Source organism: Pristiophorus japonicus, chromosome 6 (assembly GCF_044704955.1).
Source record: "Pristiophorus japonicus isolate sPriJap1 chromosome 6, sPriJap1.hap1, whole genome shotgun sequence".
Classification (NCBI taxonomy): Eukaryota; Metazoa; Chordata; class Chondrichthyes; family Pristiophoridae; genus Pristiophorus; species Pristiophorus japonicus.
In genome coordinates, this window is record NC_091982.1 from 144,478,007 (window position 1) to 144,496,496 (window position 18,490).

At 43.3% G+C, this 18,490-nt stretch overlaps 2 protein-coding genes across 4 annotated transcripts in view; one reads left to right on the plus strand and one right to left on the minus strand.

Moving 5' to 3' along the window:
• mterf4 (mitochondrial transcription termination factor 4) overlaps nucleotides 1-18,490 on the minus strand; it is a 96,184-nt gene that overhangs the window by 19,137 nt on the left and 58,557 nt on the right. The window lies entirely within an intron of this gene.
• The window catches only part of pask (PAS domain containing serine/threonine kinase), a 58,335-nt gene continuing 45,138 nt past the window's right edge, over nucleotides 5,294-18,490 (plus strand). For 2 of the 3 annotated variants that reach the window (XM_070883248.1, XM_070883250.1), the window contains exons 1-6: nucleotides 5,294-5,351; nucleotides 7,898-8,160; nucleotides 9,427-9,638; nucleotides 10,637-10,807; nucleotides 11,533-11,673; nucleotides 12,817-12,951. In XM_070883248.1, the coding sequence (XP_070739349.1) occupies nucleotides 7,944-8,160; nucleotides 9,427-9,638; nucleotides 10,637-10,807; nucleotides 11,533-11,673; nucleotides 12,817-12,951 (876 nt within the window). In that variant the 5' untranslated portion in view covers nucleotides 5,294-5,351; nucleotides 7,898-7,943. The other variant, XM_070883249.1, reaches the window with a different exon arrangement.

The window sequence follows — 18,490 nt, forward strand, 5'->3', positions numbered from 1 at the left end:
GACAGCTATGAAGGTTGGGTCATTGAATATATTTAAGGTGGAGATAGACAGATTTTTGAAAGATACGGGAGTGAAGGGTTATGGGGAGCGGGCAGGGAAGTGGAGTTGAGCCCAAGATCAGATCAGCTATGACCTTATTGAATGGCGGAGCAGGCTTGAGGGGTGGAATGGCCTACACCTCCTCCTATTTCTTATGTTCCTAATGCTTGAAAGTGTGGTAAAAGCAGATTTGATAATAAATTTCAAAAGGGAATTGGATATATACTTGAAAAGGAAACATTTGCAGGGCTATAGGGAAAGATCAGGGGAATGGGACTAATTGGATAGCTTTTTCAAAGGGCCTGCACAGGTGGATAGGTCAAATGGCTGCCTTCTGTACTGTAAAATTCTATGATTCTATGAAAGATGCTTGAGTCAGGATCTTCCAAAACTCTCATGATTCAGGAATTGTCCCATTGGATTGCAAAATTGTCAAGGTCACTCCATTATTTAAGAAGGATAGGAGAGAGAAACTTGGAAGGTATAGACCTATCAGTCTGTTGTGGTGAAGTTACTAGAATCTGTAATTAGCAACAGAGTGACTGAGTACTTGGACTGATCAGACAGAGCCAACATGGATTAGTAAAGTAGAGATAATGGGTATGTGTGACAGGATGTGGCTAGTGGTGTCCCCCAGGGATTTGTACTGGGGCCTCAGCTTCTCACTAAATTTATCAATGACTTAGATGAAGGAATAGAGAGCAGTATATCCAAGTTTGCTGAGCACACTAAGTTAAGTGACACAGTAAGTAGTGTAGCTGGGAGCAGAAAGTTGCAAAAGAATATTGATAGACGAAGTGAATGGGCAAAATTGTGACAGATGGAATTCAGTGCAAGGAAGTGTTCTGGACCTAAGAAAGGTAGATCACAGTATTTTCTAAATGGTGAGAAGCTAAAAACTCTGAGCAGCAGAGAGACTTAGGGTCCATGCACAGAAATCACTGAAACCTGATTGACAGGTAAAAATATTAAAAGGCTAATGGAATGTAAATCCCTTGCCCTACTGTCTAATAGAATCACCTTTCCTTTATCAAGATGGTGGGGCTGTGACTTCAGGACATGGGCAGATGTCCTTAAAAGGCTAATGGAATGGAATTCAAGGGGGATGGAATACAAAGGGGGTGCAAGTTATGCTACAGTTGTATAAAGCTCTACTTACATCTAGAGTAGTGCTTTCGATGGTATGAGACGTGACTTGACTAGAATAGACTGGCGAGTGATACTTAAAGGGTTGACGGTAGATAGGCAATGGTAAACATTTAAAGACCACATGGATGAACTTCAACAATTGTACATCCCTGTCTGGAGTAAAAATAAAATGGGGAAGGTGGCTCAACCGTGGTTAACAAGGGAAATTAAGGATAGTGTTAAATCCAAGGAAGAGGCATATAAATTGGCCAGAAAAAGCAGCACACCTGAGGACTGGGAGAATTTTAGAATTCTGCAGAGGAGGACAAAGGGTTTAATTAGGAGGGGGAAAATCGAGTATGAGAGGAAGCTTGCTGGGAACATAAAAACTGACTGTAAAAGCTTCTATAGATATGTGAAGAGAAAAAGATTAGTGAAAATAAACATAGATCCCTTGCAGTCAGATTCAAGTGAATTTATAATGGGGAACAAAGAAATGGCAGACCATTTAAACAAATACTTTGGTTCTGTTTCATGAAGGAAGACACAAATAACCTTTTGGAAATACTAGGGAACTGAGGGTCTACTGAGAAGGAGGAACTGAAGGATATCCTTATAAAGCGGGAAATTGTGTTAGGGAAATTGATGGGATTGAAGGCCGATAAATCCCCAGGGCCTGATAGTCTACATCCCAGAGTACTTAAGGAAGTGGCCATAGAAATAGTGGATGCATTGGTGATCATTTTCCAACAGTCTGTCGACTGTGGATCAGTTCCTATGGACTGGAGGGTAGCTAATGTAACACCACTTTTTAAAAAAGGAGGGAGAGAGAAAGCGGGTAATCATAGACTGGTTAGCCTGACATCAGTAGTGGGAAAAATGTTGGAATCAATTATTAAAGATGAAATAGCAGCGCATTTGGAAAGCAGTGACAGGATTGGTCCAAGTCAGCATGGATTTATGAAAAGGAAATCATGCTTGACAAATCTTCTAGAATTTTTTGAGTATGTAACTAGTAGCGTGGACAAGGGAAAACCAGTGGATGTGGTGTATTTGGACTTTCAAAAGGCTTTTGACAAGGTGCCATACGAGAGATTGGTGTGCAAAATTAAAGCACATGGTATTGGGGGTAATGTCCTGACGTGGATAGAGAACTGGTTGGCAGATAGGAAGCAGAGAGTCGGGATAAACGGGTCCTTTTCAGAATGGCAGGCAGTGACTAGTGGAGTACTGCAGGGCTCAGTGCTGGGACCCCAGCTCTTTACAATATACATTAATGATTTAGATGAAGGAATTGAGTGTAATATCTCCAAGTTTGCAGATGCCACTAAGCTGGGTGGCGGTGTGAGCTGTGAGGAGGATGCTAAAAGGCTGCAGGGTGACTTGGACAGATTAGGTGAGTGGGCAAATGCATGGCAGATGCAGTATAATGTGGATAAATGTGAGGTTATCCACTTTGGTGGCAAAAACACAAAGGCAGAATATTATCTGAATGGCGGCAGAGTAGGAAAGTGGGAGGTGCAACGAGACCTGGGTGTCATGGTTCATCAGTCATTGAAAGTTGGCATGCAGGTACAGCAGGCAGTGAAGGTGGCAAATGGTATGTTCGCCTTCATAGCTAGGGGATTTGAGTATAGGAGCATGGAGGTCTTACTACAGTTGTACAGGGCCTTGGTGAGGCCTCACCTGGAATATTGTATTCAGTTTTGGTCTCCTAATCTGAGGAAGGACGTTCTCGTTATTGAGGGAGTGCAACGAAAGTTCACCAGACTGATTCCCGGGATGACGGGACTGACATATGAGGAGAGACTGGATCAACTGGAGTTTAGAAGGATGAGAGGGGATCTCATAGAAACTTACAAGATTCTGACGGGACTGGACAGGTTAGATGCGGGTAGAATATTCCCGATGTTGGGGAAGTCCAGAACCAGGGGACACAGTCTTAGGATAAGGGGTAGGCCATTTAGGACTGAGATGAGGAGAAACTTCTTCACTCAAAGTTGTTAACCTGTGGAATTCCCTACTGTAGAGAGTTGTTGATGCCAGTTCATTGGATATATTCAAGAGGGGAGAGTTAGATAAGGCCCTTGCAGCTAAAGGGATCAAGGCAGGCAGTGACTAGTGGGGTACCGCAAGATTCTGTGCTGGGCCCCAGCTGTTTACATTGTACATTAATGATTTAGACGAGGGGATTAAATGTAGTATCTCCAAATTTGCGGATGACACTAAGTTGGGTGGCAGTGTGAGCTGCGAGAAGGATGTTATGAGGCTGCAGAGTGACTTGAATAGGTTAGGTGAGTGGGCAAATGCATGGCAGATGAAGTATAATGTGGATAAATGTGAGGTTATCCACTTTGGTGGTAAAAACAGAGAGACAGACTATTATCTGAATGGTGACAGATTAGGAAAATTGGGGGTGCAACGAGACCTGGGTGTCATGGTACATCAGTCATTGAAGGTTGGCATGCAGGTACAGCAGGCGGTTAAAAAAGCAAATGGCATGTTGGCCTTCATAGCGATGGGATTTGAGTACAGGGGCAGGGAGGTCTTACTACAGTTGTAATGGGCCTTGGTGAGGCCACACCTGGAATATTGTGTACAGTTTTGGTCTCCTAACTTGAGGGAGTGCAGCGAAGGTTCACCAGACTGATTCCCGGGATGGCGGGACTGACATATCAAGAAAGATTGGATCAACTGGGCTTGTATTCACTGGAGTTCAGAAGAATGAGAGGGAATCTCATAGAAACATTTAAAATTCTGACGGGTTTAGACAGGTTAGATGCAGGAAGAATGTTCCCAATGTTGAGGAAGTCCAGAACCAGGGGTCACAGTCTAAGGATAAAGGGTAAGCCATTTAGGACCGAGATGAGGAGAAACTTCTTCACCCAGAGAGTGGTGAACCTGTGGAATTCTCTATCACAGAAAGTTGTTGAGGCCAATTCACTAAATATATTCAAAAAGGAGTTAGATGTAGTCCTTACTACTAGGGGGATCAAGGGGTATGGCAAGAAAGCAGGAATGGGGTACTGAAGTTGCATGTTCAGCTATGAACTCATTGAATGGCGGTGCAGGCTCGAAGGGCCGAATGGCCTACTCCTGCACTTATTTTCTCTGTTTCTAAGGGGCATGGACAGAAAGCAGGAAAGGGGTACTGAGGGAATGATCAGCCATGATCTGATTGAATGGTGGTGTCGGCTCGAAGGGCCGAATGGCCTACTTCTGCACCTATTTTCTATGTTTCACTTCTGGGCACCACATCTCAGATAGGAGGAGGTGCAGCACAGATTCGCCCAAATGATACCGTGGCTAAAAGGATTAAATTATGAGGACAAATTGCAAAAACTAGGCTTGTATTCCTTTGAATATAGAAGATTAATTGGACTGTTTAAGATGATGAAAGGGTTTGATAAGTAGAGAGAAACTATTAACTATGTTGGGGAATCCAGACAAGGGAGGATGACTTTAAAATGAGAGTTAGGCTATTCAGAGGTGATGTCAGGAAGCACTTATTCACACAAAGGTGACTCACTCCCCCCAAAAAGGTGTTGAGGCTGGGGGTCAATTGAAAATTTCGAAACCGAGAGTGATAGATTTTTGTTCGACAAGGTTATTAAGGATTACAGAACCAAGGTAGATAAATGAAGTTAAGATGAAGATCAGCCAAGATCTAATTGATTGGCAGAACAGGTTTGAGGGGCTGAATGGCCTCCTGCTATTCCTAATTTAGGAAATTCCAATTAATATGCTGATAATGTAACATGTTACCTGGAAAAAGCAGGAATGTTGATAAATTAGCAACGGAATGTCATTGTAAACCCTTCCCCTATTCTCTAATAGTAGCACCTTTCCTTTATCAAGATGGTAGCGCTGTGACTTCAGAAGAGGGTCAGATGTCCTGACCCTGCTCCGGCGCACCTTTTGACCTCTCACCCTCCCTCCTCGTGCTCCCATGGTTACGGGATCCGCGCGTTCGTCTCCAAGCAAACGGCTCCAGTCGAAGCGCCGCCTTCCAAACACTGCCCATTGGCTGACGGTAGCGCACGCCGCACGCTCAGCGTTCAATTGGTCGGTTCGGCTGTCAGTCAGGGTGCGGCGCCTATCAGCAGAGACTAAATTTGGCGGCGAAGCGCGGGACTGGTACAGACAATGGCGGCTCTGAGGGAATAGAGAGCGAGTAACGGCAGGTAGGAGTGGGTGGCCCCGCGCTCACTGACCCGAAAGGGCAGCGACAGGCTTCGTATCTCAGTGCAGATCATATAAAGGAGCTGAGTTGGCCATTGACTGCCGGCCACGTCTACCCTGACTGACTCCAGTGATACCCCGCCTAACTGTCGAGGGGGCTGGCTACTGACCGCGACAGCCCACCCCTGGCCCGGCTGACCGCGACAGCCCACCCCTGGCCCGGCTGACCGCGACAGCCCACCCCTGGCCCGACTGTCGCAAGGTACTTCACAGGAGTGTTATCAAACAAAATTTGATGTTGAGCCATTTGTAGATATTGGGACGGGTGACCAAAAGCTTAGTCTAAGGTGTGGTTTTAAAGGAGAGGTGGAAACCCTGGGATATTGCCCACTGAACCGAGCTCTCATCTCATCTCATGTCCTGACTGAGTGTAGAGGTGATTGGCCACTGACCCTGATTGTTGTAGGTTTTGAATGCTGGTGCTGAGGTGTGGGGTGGATTTTGCCCATGGCTGCTAGCTTCTGTTCTGAATGATTTATGATGGGGACAGATTGGATCTTGACTGTAGTCGCCAGTCCTTGCGCTGATTATGTGGCAGTGCAATGGACTTGGAACATTGCTGGTCACTTCTCTTATTCTAGTGCCATAGCCACTAGTGTGGCAGGGGTATGGCAGTTTTTGCCTTGGAGTGGTTGAATGAGGGGCCCACTCACTGACCATCTTGAGCCTCCAACATAAGTGACAGAGTGCTGGCTGATGGCTTCTTGACTTGACTGAGTTTGGCTGGGAACTATCTGTTGGGTCAGTTATTGCTGCCTCTGATGATGAGCATCTATAATTTTGCCTCCTTATCATTGGTGCAAATATATTTATATTATATCCTATGAACTTTTAACACTAATTTGAATTGATTTTAGCTCCACCAGCATAAATATAAGATTTGATGTGACACTGAGGACTACAGATCAGGCAAGTCTTTTTGGTTTGATTACTAGTCTGTAATGAGTTGGCCAGTCTTTGTCAGGTCATTGGTAGCAGTGCTGCAACTGAGCTCTGTGCCCCAAGGTTATTGGGAATAGAGTGGAGTTGGGATTTTTGCTATCCTGTGACCTGTGCTGGAAGTGTCTGTGGATTTTGGGTGGGAATGCAATTGTGCTGGCTGTGGTGCATTTTGACCAAAGCAGATTCATCAATGTGAAATGCCAGGTTTATGTGTGATGAATGGCCACTTGGGCAATGCCAGAGAACTGCTATTTCCTGGAGTGGATAGGCAGGACCTATTTCCCTTAGTAGAGGGGTCAATAACCACGGGGCATAGATTTTAAAGTAATTGGTAGACGGATTAGAGGGGAGTCGAGGAGAAAATCTTTGACGCAGAGGGTGGTGGGAGTCTGGAGCTCACTATTGGAAAGGATGGTAGAAGCAGAAACACTCAGCGCATTTGGATGTGCACTTGAGATGCTGTAACCTACAAGACTGCGGACCAAGAGCTGGAAAGTGGGATTAGGCTGGATAGCTGTTTATCAGCCGGCACAGACACGATGGGCTGAAATGACCTCCTTCTGTGTTGTAAACTTCTATGATTTCTATGAGGCATAGTAAGAGGAAGAAAACAAGAGGGAGGAATTGAAAGAGTCTTGGTTTGCTGTTGCAGTATTAAGAAATGTTCCATATATTTGTATCTACCTGTTGCTTAAGGCTCACTTGTAATCTTCTTTGAACATTTTATCTTCCTGTACACGTGGCGGTCTGTGGCTGGAAGCATTGCTTATTTTTTTGAATTGTGGAATGTACGTTGGCAGGGGGAAAGGAAGAAAGGAAAGAATTGCACTAAAGTTGAACTGTTGCCAACAGCGAGATGTTGGGAAGAGGAAAAAAATCCCACAGGAAACAGACCGAAACATTAATTGTAAGGAATGGTGGAGTTTATTGGCAGTGAGACAGATTGAGACCCCATTGAAATGAAGAGTTGGATTTATTTTCACCGTTTTAAAGAGATGCCTATTAACAAGTTAAATCTTTCCTCGTGTGTTGAACCTTAATAAAAATGTGTTGCTTGGCAGCTCTGCTGTCACACCCCTTCCTCCTCGAAAGCTGGTCTTTTGCTATTGCTACAACAAAGATGAATTCTTTCAACCAGGACAAGCTGTTACTGTCACATTGATATCCAAAGTTAACACACTTAACCTGAAATTTGGTGTCAATATTTTTAAAATTTTGATGCTAATTTAATACGTTATTACAGCAGTGACTACACTCAAAGTACTTGATTGGCTGTAAAGCGCTTTGGTCGTGAAAGGTGTTATAAATGCAAGTCTTTTTTTATAAGATGTGCTACAGGATAAGTTCTACTCTTGTTGGTGCCACATCTCTGGTGACAGTTTTGTGCCAATGCACCAGCTGTCTGGTTCTTTTACCTCAAGGTTGGTTGTATTTGGTACTTTTTCTAACAATTATTCCGTATAGCTGACTCGCAGTAATGTACCAACATTTTGGGCAGTAGCTCTTTTTGTTCTTTGTTCTGACCGCCCCTCTCTCTCTACTTTAGGTGAATGATTGCATAAGCATTTACTATAAAAGTGCCAGTGCTAAAGATGGAGTCGAAACTCCGGGGCTCCTTGGATGGCAGTTGCAGAGCCTTATCACCATCTGACTATTTGGAGAATGGCAAGAGGTCAAGGGCAGCCCTGTTTGGACTTGAAAGGAAGTTGAACGATTCATTTGACCTCAGCAAAACGTTTCCACGGATAGCAAAGCCTGCCCTCCGGAAGGTAGCTCCTGGCACCTACTGGGACCTGGAATCTTTTACAGGTGGGCTTTTCCTCTGTTGTAGATGTGTGCTGGGAGATCTCTTTGGTTGGAAACATGTAGCTTTGATTGCAATTTGCAACAAACCTAAAAGAATTGAAATGCTGATTGATCTGTTAATAAATCTGCACAGCAGAAAAGCCATCTCAGGATTCTACGTTCATACTGTACAGTGCTGCTTGTGTGCCAATCCAGATATTTTTAGAATTCAATTTCAGGCTACACAGTCTAAGGTTTGACGGTATATTTAGATTGGTCTGATTTTTTTTCTATAACCCGAGGTTTGGTGACCTTGCTGTCTGACTTCTCAGAAATCAGCAGACTAGTGTTATCTAATAGTTTTTCATACACTCTAGCAGTTGGCAAATACAGTGAAGCTCAGTACAGTTTTAATCAGTGCTGGGAAATCAGCTTTTAAAAATGTGGAGTTGAGGTTGAAGATCAACCATGATCTTATTGAATGGCTTGAGGGGCTGCATGGGCTACACATCCTATTTCTTGTGCTTATGCCTGATTTACTTCTATATCTACCCTTATTCCTGTCTCTCACACACACACACACACACACACACACACACACACACACACACCTGCAGTATTCCAGACCCTTTCTTCCATAATCCCAATTCCAAGTATTCCCTTTGCAGTAGTCCCACTCACAGTACTACCCCCTACATTAGTCTTTACACAGCTCAGCACCATCTCCCACTACCCCAAGCTCCTTGGCCATACTCCATTTCCCAATTCCCACCAGTACCACACTCCCCACACACCAGATAACTGGGGACGACCTCTCCCTACAGTGAAAGATCCTCTTCCCCAATACTCAGATCCTGGTAGCCCTCCATTGCTTTCAGATCCAATCTGTACAACTGTCCTCCATCCCTCACTACTACATGTCTCCAATATTCCTGGAAGATCTGTCGTCCTATCTTGCTGTGCATCCTACCCTTCAGGAAAAGGCATAAAGTCCCTTTTGTATATCTTGATGCTCAGACTGGTTGGAGGATGATGTGGGTGGCCCTACTGTTTGCAGTCCTTGATGAGGGTTGCTTGCATGGTGATGAGTGCCATGAGCTCTGTGGTGGTGACCAACCACCTATCTTCCCAGCTGAGGAAGAAGTCATGCAGATTAGCCTAGACTCTCCTCCCCTTGACGGAGTAAGTCACTGGTGCTTTGTATGGGGAGACAAATGTTAAAGTATGAAGACAAAACGTGACCAAATTTGGCATGACCTTAACGATTTGTTCTTTGCTTACTTCTAACAGGTGAATCTCTGAACTCCTACAGTTATTCTTCTGTGGCCTCTCGAAACCTTCTCCTGACAGATCTCAGTAGTCCCTTCTCTTACCTTGGGTCATCCTCTAATATATCGAGCAACTTTTGGAATCTCCTAGGAGGTGATGGCAATTCTACTCTCCCTTCTGCAGTCCGCAACCCTAACAAAGCCATCCTTACAATAGACGGCCTGACTACAGAGGTACAAGATGAACTCTGATCTTTCAGCCTTTACTGTACTCCTTTACCATGTACTTACCACATGTAGCTTTGAAGAAATCGAGTACAAACAATCTAAGAATATAATAGTTTGGGGGTGAGGGAAGGGATGTGGTAGAGCCACTATGCATTTGCAGAAAGTTAGTGTGTATAATCTTGGGGATAGGGTGAAGAAAGGAAGCGATACTGGAGGGGACCCTCATATTTACATTATATTGTTCGAGCTTTCAGTGCAAACCCCACGTACTGAGGCAGGATGGTATTGTACAGCTCTCAGAATCTGAATGCTTTGGTACTCCTGCCCAGTTTATCTATAAAACAAACGAGAAATAGTGCTGTACCTTCGTGTGTGTTTAACAACGAGATTTCTCTCTTGCTCTATCACCATTTCTTTTATAATATACTTCCAAATTGTTTGTACCCTGCAGTAAATGACTAAAACTGCAAATTTGCAGCTGATTTACCTTATTGGGCTAAAACCTGTATGTGCAACATAGTGTTTTATGGCCATACTAATTCAGATGCACGCCATGTGTTCGTACACCTGACCGCTCCCACTGTTGCACAGACTGAGCTGGGGAGATTTGCTGCAATGAGCCAAGTCTGAATAAATGGCACGTCCCCTGCAGTACTGTTCTAATTTGCTTTACAGCTTAATTTAAGTACCCCTGTGAATGGTGTACATGTCTTCCATTAGCACTCCCTTATCTTGGTTCCTTTTTCAAATCAAACCAGGAAAAGTTTAACTTTTTTGGATGAATATGCAGCATCTTCTCCCTTCCCCAGGTATTTCACCCCTTCTATTCCCTACCTCTTTTACTGACCTGTTAGAATAATTATCCTGAGGATAAGAGCAAACAATCTAATTAGCTAGGGTTATATATCTGTATCTCCTGCCCAAGGTACTGTGCATTCCTGGTGATTTTCTAGTATGGTGGAGCTTGTAATTATGATGCCTGTTTGTTCTTTGTGACCTAACAGATATTAGTGGCCAATGATATGGCTTGTAAGCTGCTTTGTTACAGTAGCAAAGAGCTAATTGGTCAGAAGTTGTCTTTACTTGTATCGAAGTCCAACCATGTGCTGGAAGAGGCGCTATATGAAGAACATCCAGAAGTTGATGGACAAGTTGTGACCATCTCTGGAAAAGTGGTATGTGACAAAATACACACATTCAGTGGTTGTCTCCCCATGTTTCTATTGTGGTGTTCTCAGTAATGATTTATTTCCCTGTCGATTGGTCATTGTTGATTAAAAGTTGGTATGAGCTACTTTTCACAAATAGAAGAAGGGCTGTTTGGACAGAGGCAGGAGCCAAAAGTACTAAGGGCTGCACTGTGGGAGCAGGAGAACCAATGTGCATCAAACCTTGTACTGAAGGCTTAACCTAGGCTAAGCCATGCACTCACATAGGGTAGGATGGAGAGAGCTTTAACCTTGTGCTAGGGGATTTCTGTGAACTAAGCGTTGCGCTTGGTAGCACTTTTATGTATGAAGCCTCATAATTGCATGTTGAGGTAACTATGGATTGAAACATTTATTGTCCAGAAGAATTCTGTGATTTAATTGCACTGAAATTCGTTTTTATTAAGTCTGCGACATTCGGGTTAATTTGGGAGGGAGGGAGACTGGTTGTGTTGGGGGGAAAAAAGGGAAAGAAAGTCATTTTGAACTGATGTTGCATACCTATTAGCTGAATTTGGAATGACCGTAACAAGCCGTCATTCATGGTGTGAAGAGACCCAGAAACGAGAAGAAAATCCCATCTTCCCCAACATAAAAAGGATGAAATAAGCCAATAAATGACACTGTCCTCTGAGTAAACTACTTTCCAATAATATTCATACTTTTCCCATTCTGATTTGTGTTGTTTCCAGATTGACATTGTTGGCAATGGTGGAGTGGAGATCCCAGTGTCTGTCTGGATGAAGCGCATAACTGGTGAAGACAGGCAGTGCTGTGTTGTGGTGATGGAACCTGTAGAGCGACTTACTGCCTCTGTCACATTCACAGGCAGCGTGAGTTCACCTATCTTGATTTCAGTAAACCGTGGTTATCTAGTAGTAGTGAGCCACAGAATGCAGGCTAGTTCAACAACAACAACTTGCATTTACATAGCTCCTTTAACATAGTAAAATGCCCCAAGGCGCTTCACAGGAGCATCCTTGGACAAAATTTGACACCAAGGCACGTAAGGAGAGGTTTTAGGAGCATCTTCAAGGAAGAAAGAGGGGTGGAGAGGTTTAGGGAGGGAATTCCAGAACTTGCGGCCTAGGCAGCTGAAGGCATGGTCGCTGATGGTTGAGTGATTAAACTCTGGGGATGTGCAAGAGGCCAGAATTGGAGGAGTGCAGAAATCTGAGGGTTGGAGGAGATTAGAGATAGGGAGAGGCGAAGCCATGGAGGGATTTGAAAACCAGGATGAGAATTTTTAATTCGAGGCATTGAACTGGACATTGCACCGGGCCCAATCACTTGAAGGACAAGACTGTTGGGCTTTACACCAACACATTGCAGTTTGATACAGTTGGAAGGAGATGAATAATGTAGCTTAGTTTTTTTTAAATGATTGTCTGCCTTTCTTTTAAGGATATGTGGTGAACTTGGGAGGAAAAAACAAGTGGGAGGTACTAAATGAAACATCTTGCCTGTGAACTGCAGTTGGATGCTTAATCCTTGAGCCTCCTGAATGGCCTTTAGTCACAACTGTTCAGGTGGATATTGAAGATCCCACGGTACTATTTGATGTAGAGCAGAGAGTTCTCTCAAGTGTCCTGGCCAGCATTCCTTTCTAAACCAACATCAGATTAACTGATTATTCTTCTCATTTGATGTTCGTGGGACATTGCTGGATGCAAATTGGCTGCTGCGTTTGCCTCATAACTGTGACTGCACAAAGTAATTTATTGGTTGTGAAGTGGTTTGAGACATCCTGGGAATGTGATAGTGATATATAAATGCTAGTTGTCTCTTTCTAACTCCTTCAGTTTTATAGGAAACTGAAAAGAGAAGAAAAGGATTTTGACTTATTTTATCTCATTTGTAGTACTATAGTTCTTTTCCAGCCATCTATCTAATCTAGTTCCCAGATGCTCAATTGCAGAATGTTGCATTCACCTTTAGATTATTTCACGGTAAAATTAATGTTTCGTTTTTTTTAGGGAAGAATTGTATCCTGTGATGCATCATTTGCCTGTCTCCACGGCTACACAGCTGAGGATGAGGTCACCGGCCTTTCAATAACCAATGTCATCCCTTCAGTGAAGATACCCTTGCCTAACAAGAAGATACCAAAGGTTTGAAACTGCTGAACATGAATGTTGTAAAATCAGACTGGAAGGGTAGGGCGGTGGGCTGAGATTTTGTGAGGAAGCCCCCTGAAATGTAAACATATCTGGTTGGGTCAGATTATTATGCCATGCTTTTGGTCTTGAACAGAGGCTTTGAAGCAGTACATGTGAAAAGACCTGATCCTGCTGTCCACATCACTGGTCCTGACATTGTACTTCAGTTACTGATTTCCCACCTCTCCCTGCCTGTGGCAGTCTGTATAACTGCAATATGCATTCAATTTTTCTGTTTACCCTTTTGCATTTTCCTTGTCCTTTTCACTTCTAATTGGATGAATCTTTTCCTCCTTCTTTGTTTCCTTATGGCTATTTTGGTTCAAATCCTGTCTGCCATCCAGGTTTTTTTTAAATAAAGAGGAGTGATCATAAATTGTGTTATTTCTTCATTTATTTTAGCCTGTGCAATTTTTAAAAGTTGGTTATCTTAAAATTTTTAATACGCTAAATTAAAAAAATGCATTTGCAAATTAAAAATCCAGATGGCATTGGAGATGGGTTCAAGAGATGCTGCAAGGATGGTGATGTGGAGTGAAATATTTCAGTGGTAGATCTTTTTTTAAATGTAATTTCAGGATAACTCTGATGCCCATAGAGAATTCAGGAGACACTAGTTTAATTTCTGTGAAAATCGGAAGGTTGAAGCCTTGACTTTGTCTCCAAGTCTTTGGGAACTGTGGGGGGGTGGGGGTTGCACAATGGCAGGAGCATCGACAGAGATAGAACATAGAAGTTTACAGCACGGAAGGAGGCCATTTCGGCCCATCGTGTCCGCACCGGCCAGCAAGAGGCTATCCAGCCTAATCCCACGTTCTAGCTCTTGTGCCGTAACCTGCAGGGTTACGGACCTTCAGGTGCTTTTTAAATGTGGTAAGGGTTTCTGCCTCTACCACCCTTTCAGGCAGTGAGTTCCAGACCTCCACAACCCTCTGCATGAAGAAAGTTCCCCTCACATCCCCTCTAAACCGTCTACCAGTTACTTTAAATTTATGCCCCCTGGTTGTTGACCTCTCTGCCAAGGGAAATAGGCCCTTTCTATCCACTATATCTAGGCCCCTCATAATTTTAAACACCTCAATGAGGTCTCCCCTCAGCCTCCTGTTCCAATGAAATCAAATCCAGCCTATCTAATCTGTCCTCATAGCTTAGATTCTCCACTCCCAGCAACATCCTCGTAAATCTCCTCTGTACCCTCTTCGGTGCAATCACGTCCTTCCTGTAATATGGTGACCAGAACTGCATGCAGTACTCCAGCTGTGGCCTAACCAGTGTTTTTATACAATTCAAGCATAAACCACCCCCCCCATCCCCAGCTCTTGCCTTTTTTTAGCTGAGGCATAGAATACAAGTATTCTGTATGCCACCTTAACCACCTTATCTACCTGTCCTACTTTCAGGGATCTGTGGACATGCACTCCAAGGTCTCTCTGTTCCTCGACACTTCTCAGTATCCTACCATTTAATGTGTATTCCCTTTCCTTGTTAGCCCTCCCAAAATGCATTACCTCACACTTCTCTGGATTAAATTCCATTTGTCACTGTTCTGCCCACTTGACCAGTTGATTGATATCTTCCTGCAGTCCGCAGCTTTCTTCTTCATTATCAACCGCACAGCCGATTTTAGTATCCTCTGCAAACTTCTTAATCATGCCCTCTATATTTAAGTCTAGATCATTGATTGATTGATGTATATCACAAAAAGCCAGGGACCTAGTACTGAGTCCTGCAGAACCCCACTGGAAACCTCCTTCCAGTCCCAAAAACACCCATCAATCATTACTCTTTGCCTCCTGCCTCTGAGCCAATTTTGGATCCAACTTGCCACTTTGTTCTGGATTCCATGGGTTTTTACTTTTGTGACTTGTCTGCCATGTGGGACCTGAGCAAAAGCTTTGCTAAAATCCATATACACTACATCATACGCTTTGCCTTCATCGACCCTCCTGGTTACCTCCTCAAAATTCAATCAATTTAGTCAGACACGACCTTCCCTTAACAAATCTGTGCTGATTAATCCGTGTCTTTCTAAGTGAAGATTTATCCTGTCCTTCAGAATTTTTTTCCAGTTTTTCCACCACTGAAGTTAGGCTGACTGGCCTGTAATTACTTGGTCTATCCCTTTCTCCCTTCTTAAATAAAGGTACCACATTAGCAGTCCTCCAGTCCTCTGGTACCACACCTGAAACCAGAGTGGATTGGAAAATGATCATCAAAGCCTCTGCTATTACCTCCTTTTGCTTCTCAACCGCCTGGGATACATTTAAGCCAGGCCTGGGGATTTATCCACTTTCAAAGCTGCTAAACCCCTTAATACCTCCCTTCTCACTGTTTATTTCATCTAATATTTCACACTTCTCCTCCTATAGTAATGTCTGCATCGCCCCACTTTTTTGTGAAAATAGACACAAAGTATTAAGATCCATACCTACAATCTTCTGTTTCCACACACACATTACCTTCATGGTCTCGAATAGTGGAGGTTATCACATCTGATAATGAATACGTATTTTGATCTATAGGATCCCGACAGTCACTTTGTTCTCTAGCAGCTTCCTTATGCTATGGGGAATACAGATTAGTTTGATTAGTAAAAGCTCACTTTGAAGATATTAAGATGCTTTTCCTGACATCTATCTGCAAATGTGGTGGTCTATTCTGTTTGTTCAGATTGATACCTCTGTTATGTACAGACAGATCGGTTGATGTTTGAGTTCTACTGTTGTATTTGTAATGACCAAACCTTTTTGAGATCCTGAAAGACTATTAACAAACTGATCAGCCAATCTTCAAAGGATTTTGAATGGTATATCTGTGGCTGACTTTTTTTTCCAGTCAGCAGTTGTTCTGAAGCAGACAGCAATAAGCCACATCAGGGTCTGGGTAGTAGCGAAAAGACATGGGACCAGTTTTGCGTTGGCACAGCAGAAGTATCTGTTGTTTTCAATAATCCTGAAGAAAATAGTTAAGTCTGTAACTGTAAATGTGCAATTTGTATTCAATACTGTTGTGTATATGTTTAACGTTCAATACATAGCCTGATCAGCTTGTTCATTCTACCACTTTTTCTGAAGTCATGTGAGAGCATGTGATGTATCCAGTAAATGGGAATACAATGCTGAGTGTTATTGGTTTGATTATTTATATGGACTACCAGAAGGCATTTGACAAGGTTCCACATAAGACTTTCAACAAAAATGAGCGCACATGGGATTGAAGGCAGCCTATTGGCTTGGATAGGAAATTGGTTAGGAGGCAGAGAGTAGGTAGGAATGATTGGTATGTACTTAAATTGGCAGGTACTGGGGCCACAGCTTTTCACTGTGTATAAATGACTTGGATATACAGCTCTATTCCTTCATCCAAGTTTGCTGACGACACCAAATTAGGTGGCTCAGTAAATAGTGTAGATGGGAGCAGAAAGTTGCAAAGGAACATTGAGTGGGCAAAACTGTGGCAGATAGAGTTCAATGTGCAAATGTGTGAGGTCATCCACTTTGGACCCAAGAAAGAAAGATCAGAACATTTTCTAAATGGTGAGAAGCTAGGAACTGTGGAGGAGCAAAGGGATTTATGGGTCCAAGAACTGACATCACTAAAAGCTCATGGGACAGGTACAAAAATATTAATTTAAAAGGCTAATGGAATGTTGGCCTTTATCTCAATGGGGTTGGAATACAAAGTAGTGAAAGTTATGTCTGCTCTGGTTAGACTGCATTTAGAGAATTGTGTTCAGTTCTGGGCCATGCACTTTAAAGGTTATATTGGCCTTTTGAGGAGGTGCAGTGCAGATTCACCTGAATGATACCGGGGCTATAAGGGTTGAATTATGAGAACCGGTTACGTTGACTAGCCTTTTAAACCCTTGCATATAGAAGATTAAGGGGTGATCTAATTGAGAGGTTTAAGATGATTAAAGGATTTGATTAGGTAGATATTTCCTTTTTTCCTTTGGTGGAGGTCAGAGATTTAGGGGTGATGTCACAAATCACTTCTTCACACAGAGGGTAGTGGAAATCTGGAATTATGTCTCAAAAAGCTGTTGAATCTGGGAACCAATTGAAATTTTTTGTTAGGCAAGGGTATTGAGGGTTATGGAACCAAGGTGGGTGGATGGAGTTAAGATACAGATCAGCCATGATCTAATTGAATGGTGGAACAGGCTTGAAGGGCTGAATGGCCATCCTCCTGTTCCTATGATCCCTGGGTTTGCTTAAAATATCGAGCAAGTGAAGGCACATTGCGGGTATAGGGCACACGGGTTCACTTGGGTTCACTGTGCTCTGTGATGCTGAACTTGTGGAAAATATCCAGAAAAGAATCGCAAACCTTGGAAGAAGGTGAATGGAAGACAAGCAGAGACCGGTTCAGGCAAAGTAAAATATCAGTTTTATTTTTGTCTGAGCAATGTTATTGTTAAATTGTTTTTTTTTAAAACTTCGGTTTTAATGTCTCAAAAAATCCCATAGGTGAGCTTTGCTCCATATATCCCATAGTGCTTTCACTACTTGCTTATCTGGGTGATTTTGTAGTGTGCCCAGGGATCAAACAAAAGGCCCTATTCACTTTGTTTCAGCTTACTGGTTGCAGTATGTGCCCCCACAATAGAAAAACAGACATAGAAACATAGAAAATAGATGCAAGAGTAGGCCGTTCGGCCCTTCTAGCCTGCACCGCCATTCAATGAGTTCATGGCTGAACATGCAACTTCAGTACCCCATTCCTGCTTTCTCGCCATACCCCTTGATCCCCCTAGTAGTAAGGGCTTCATCTAACTCCTTTTTGAATATATTTAGTGAATTGGCCTCAACAACTTTCTGTGGTAGAGAATTCCACAGGTTCACCACTCTCTGGGTGAAGAAGTTTCTCCTCATCTCGGTCCTAAATGGCTTACCCTTTATCCTTGGACTGTGTCCCCTGGTTCTGGACTTCCCCAACATTGGGAACATTCTTCCTGCATCTAACCTGTCTAACCCCGTCAGAATTTTAAACGTTTCTATTAGGTCCCTTCTCATTCTTCTGAACTCCAGTGAATACAAGCCCAGTTGATCCAGTCTTTCTTGATAGGTCAGTCCCGCCATCCCGGGAATCAGTCTGGTGAACCTTCGCTGCACTCCCTCAATAGCAAGAATGTCCTTCCTCAGGTTAGGAGACCAAAACTGTACACAATACTCAAGGTGTGGCCTCACCAAGGCCCTGTACAACTGTAGTAACGCCTCCCTGCCCCTGTACTCAAATCCCCTCGCTATGAAGGCCAACCTGCCATTTGCTTTCTTAACCGCCTGCTGTACCTGCATGCCAACCTTCAATGACTGATGTACCATGATACCCAGGTCTCGTTGCACCTCCCCTTTTCCTAATCTGTCACCATTCAGATAATAGTCTGTCTCTCTGTTTTTACCACCAAAGTGGATAATCTCACATTTATCCACATTATACTTCATCTGCCATGCATTTGCCCACTCACCTAACCTATCCAAGTCGCTCTGCA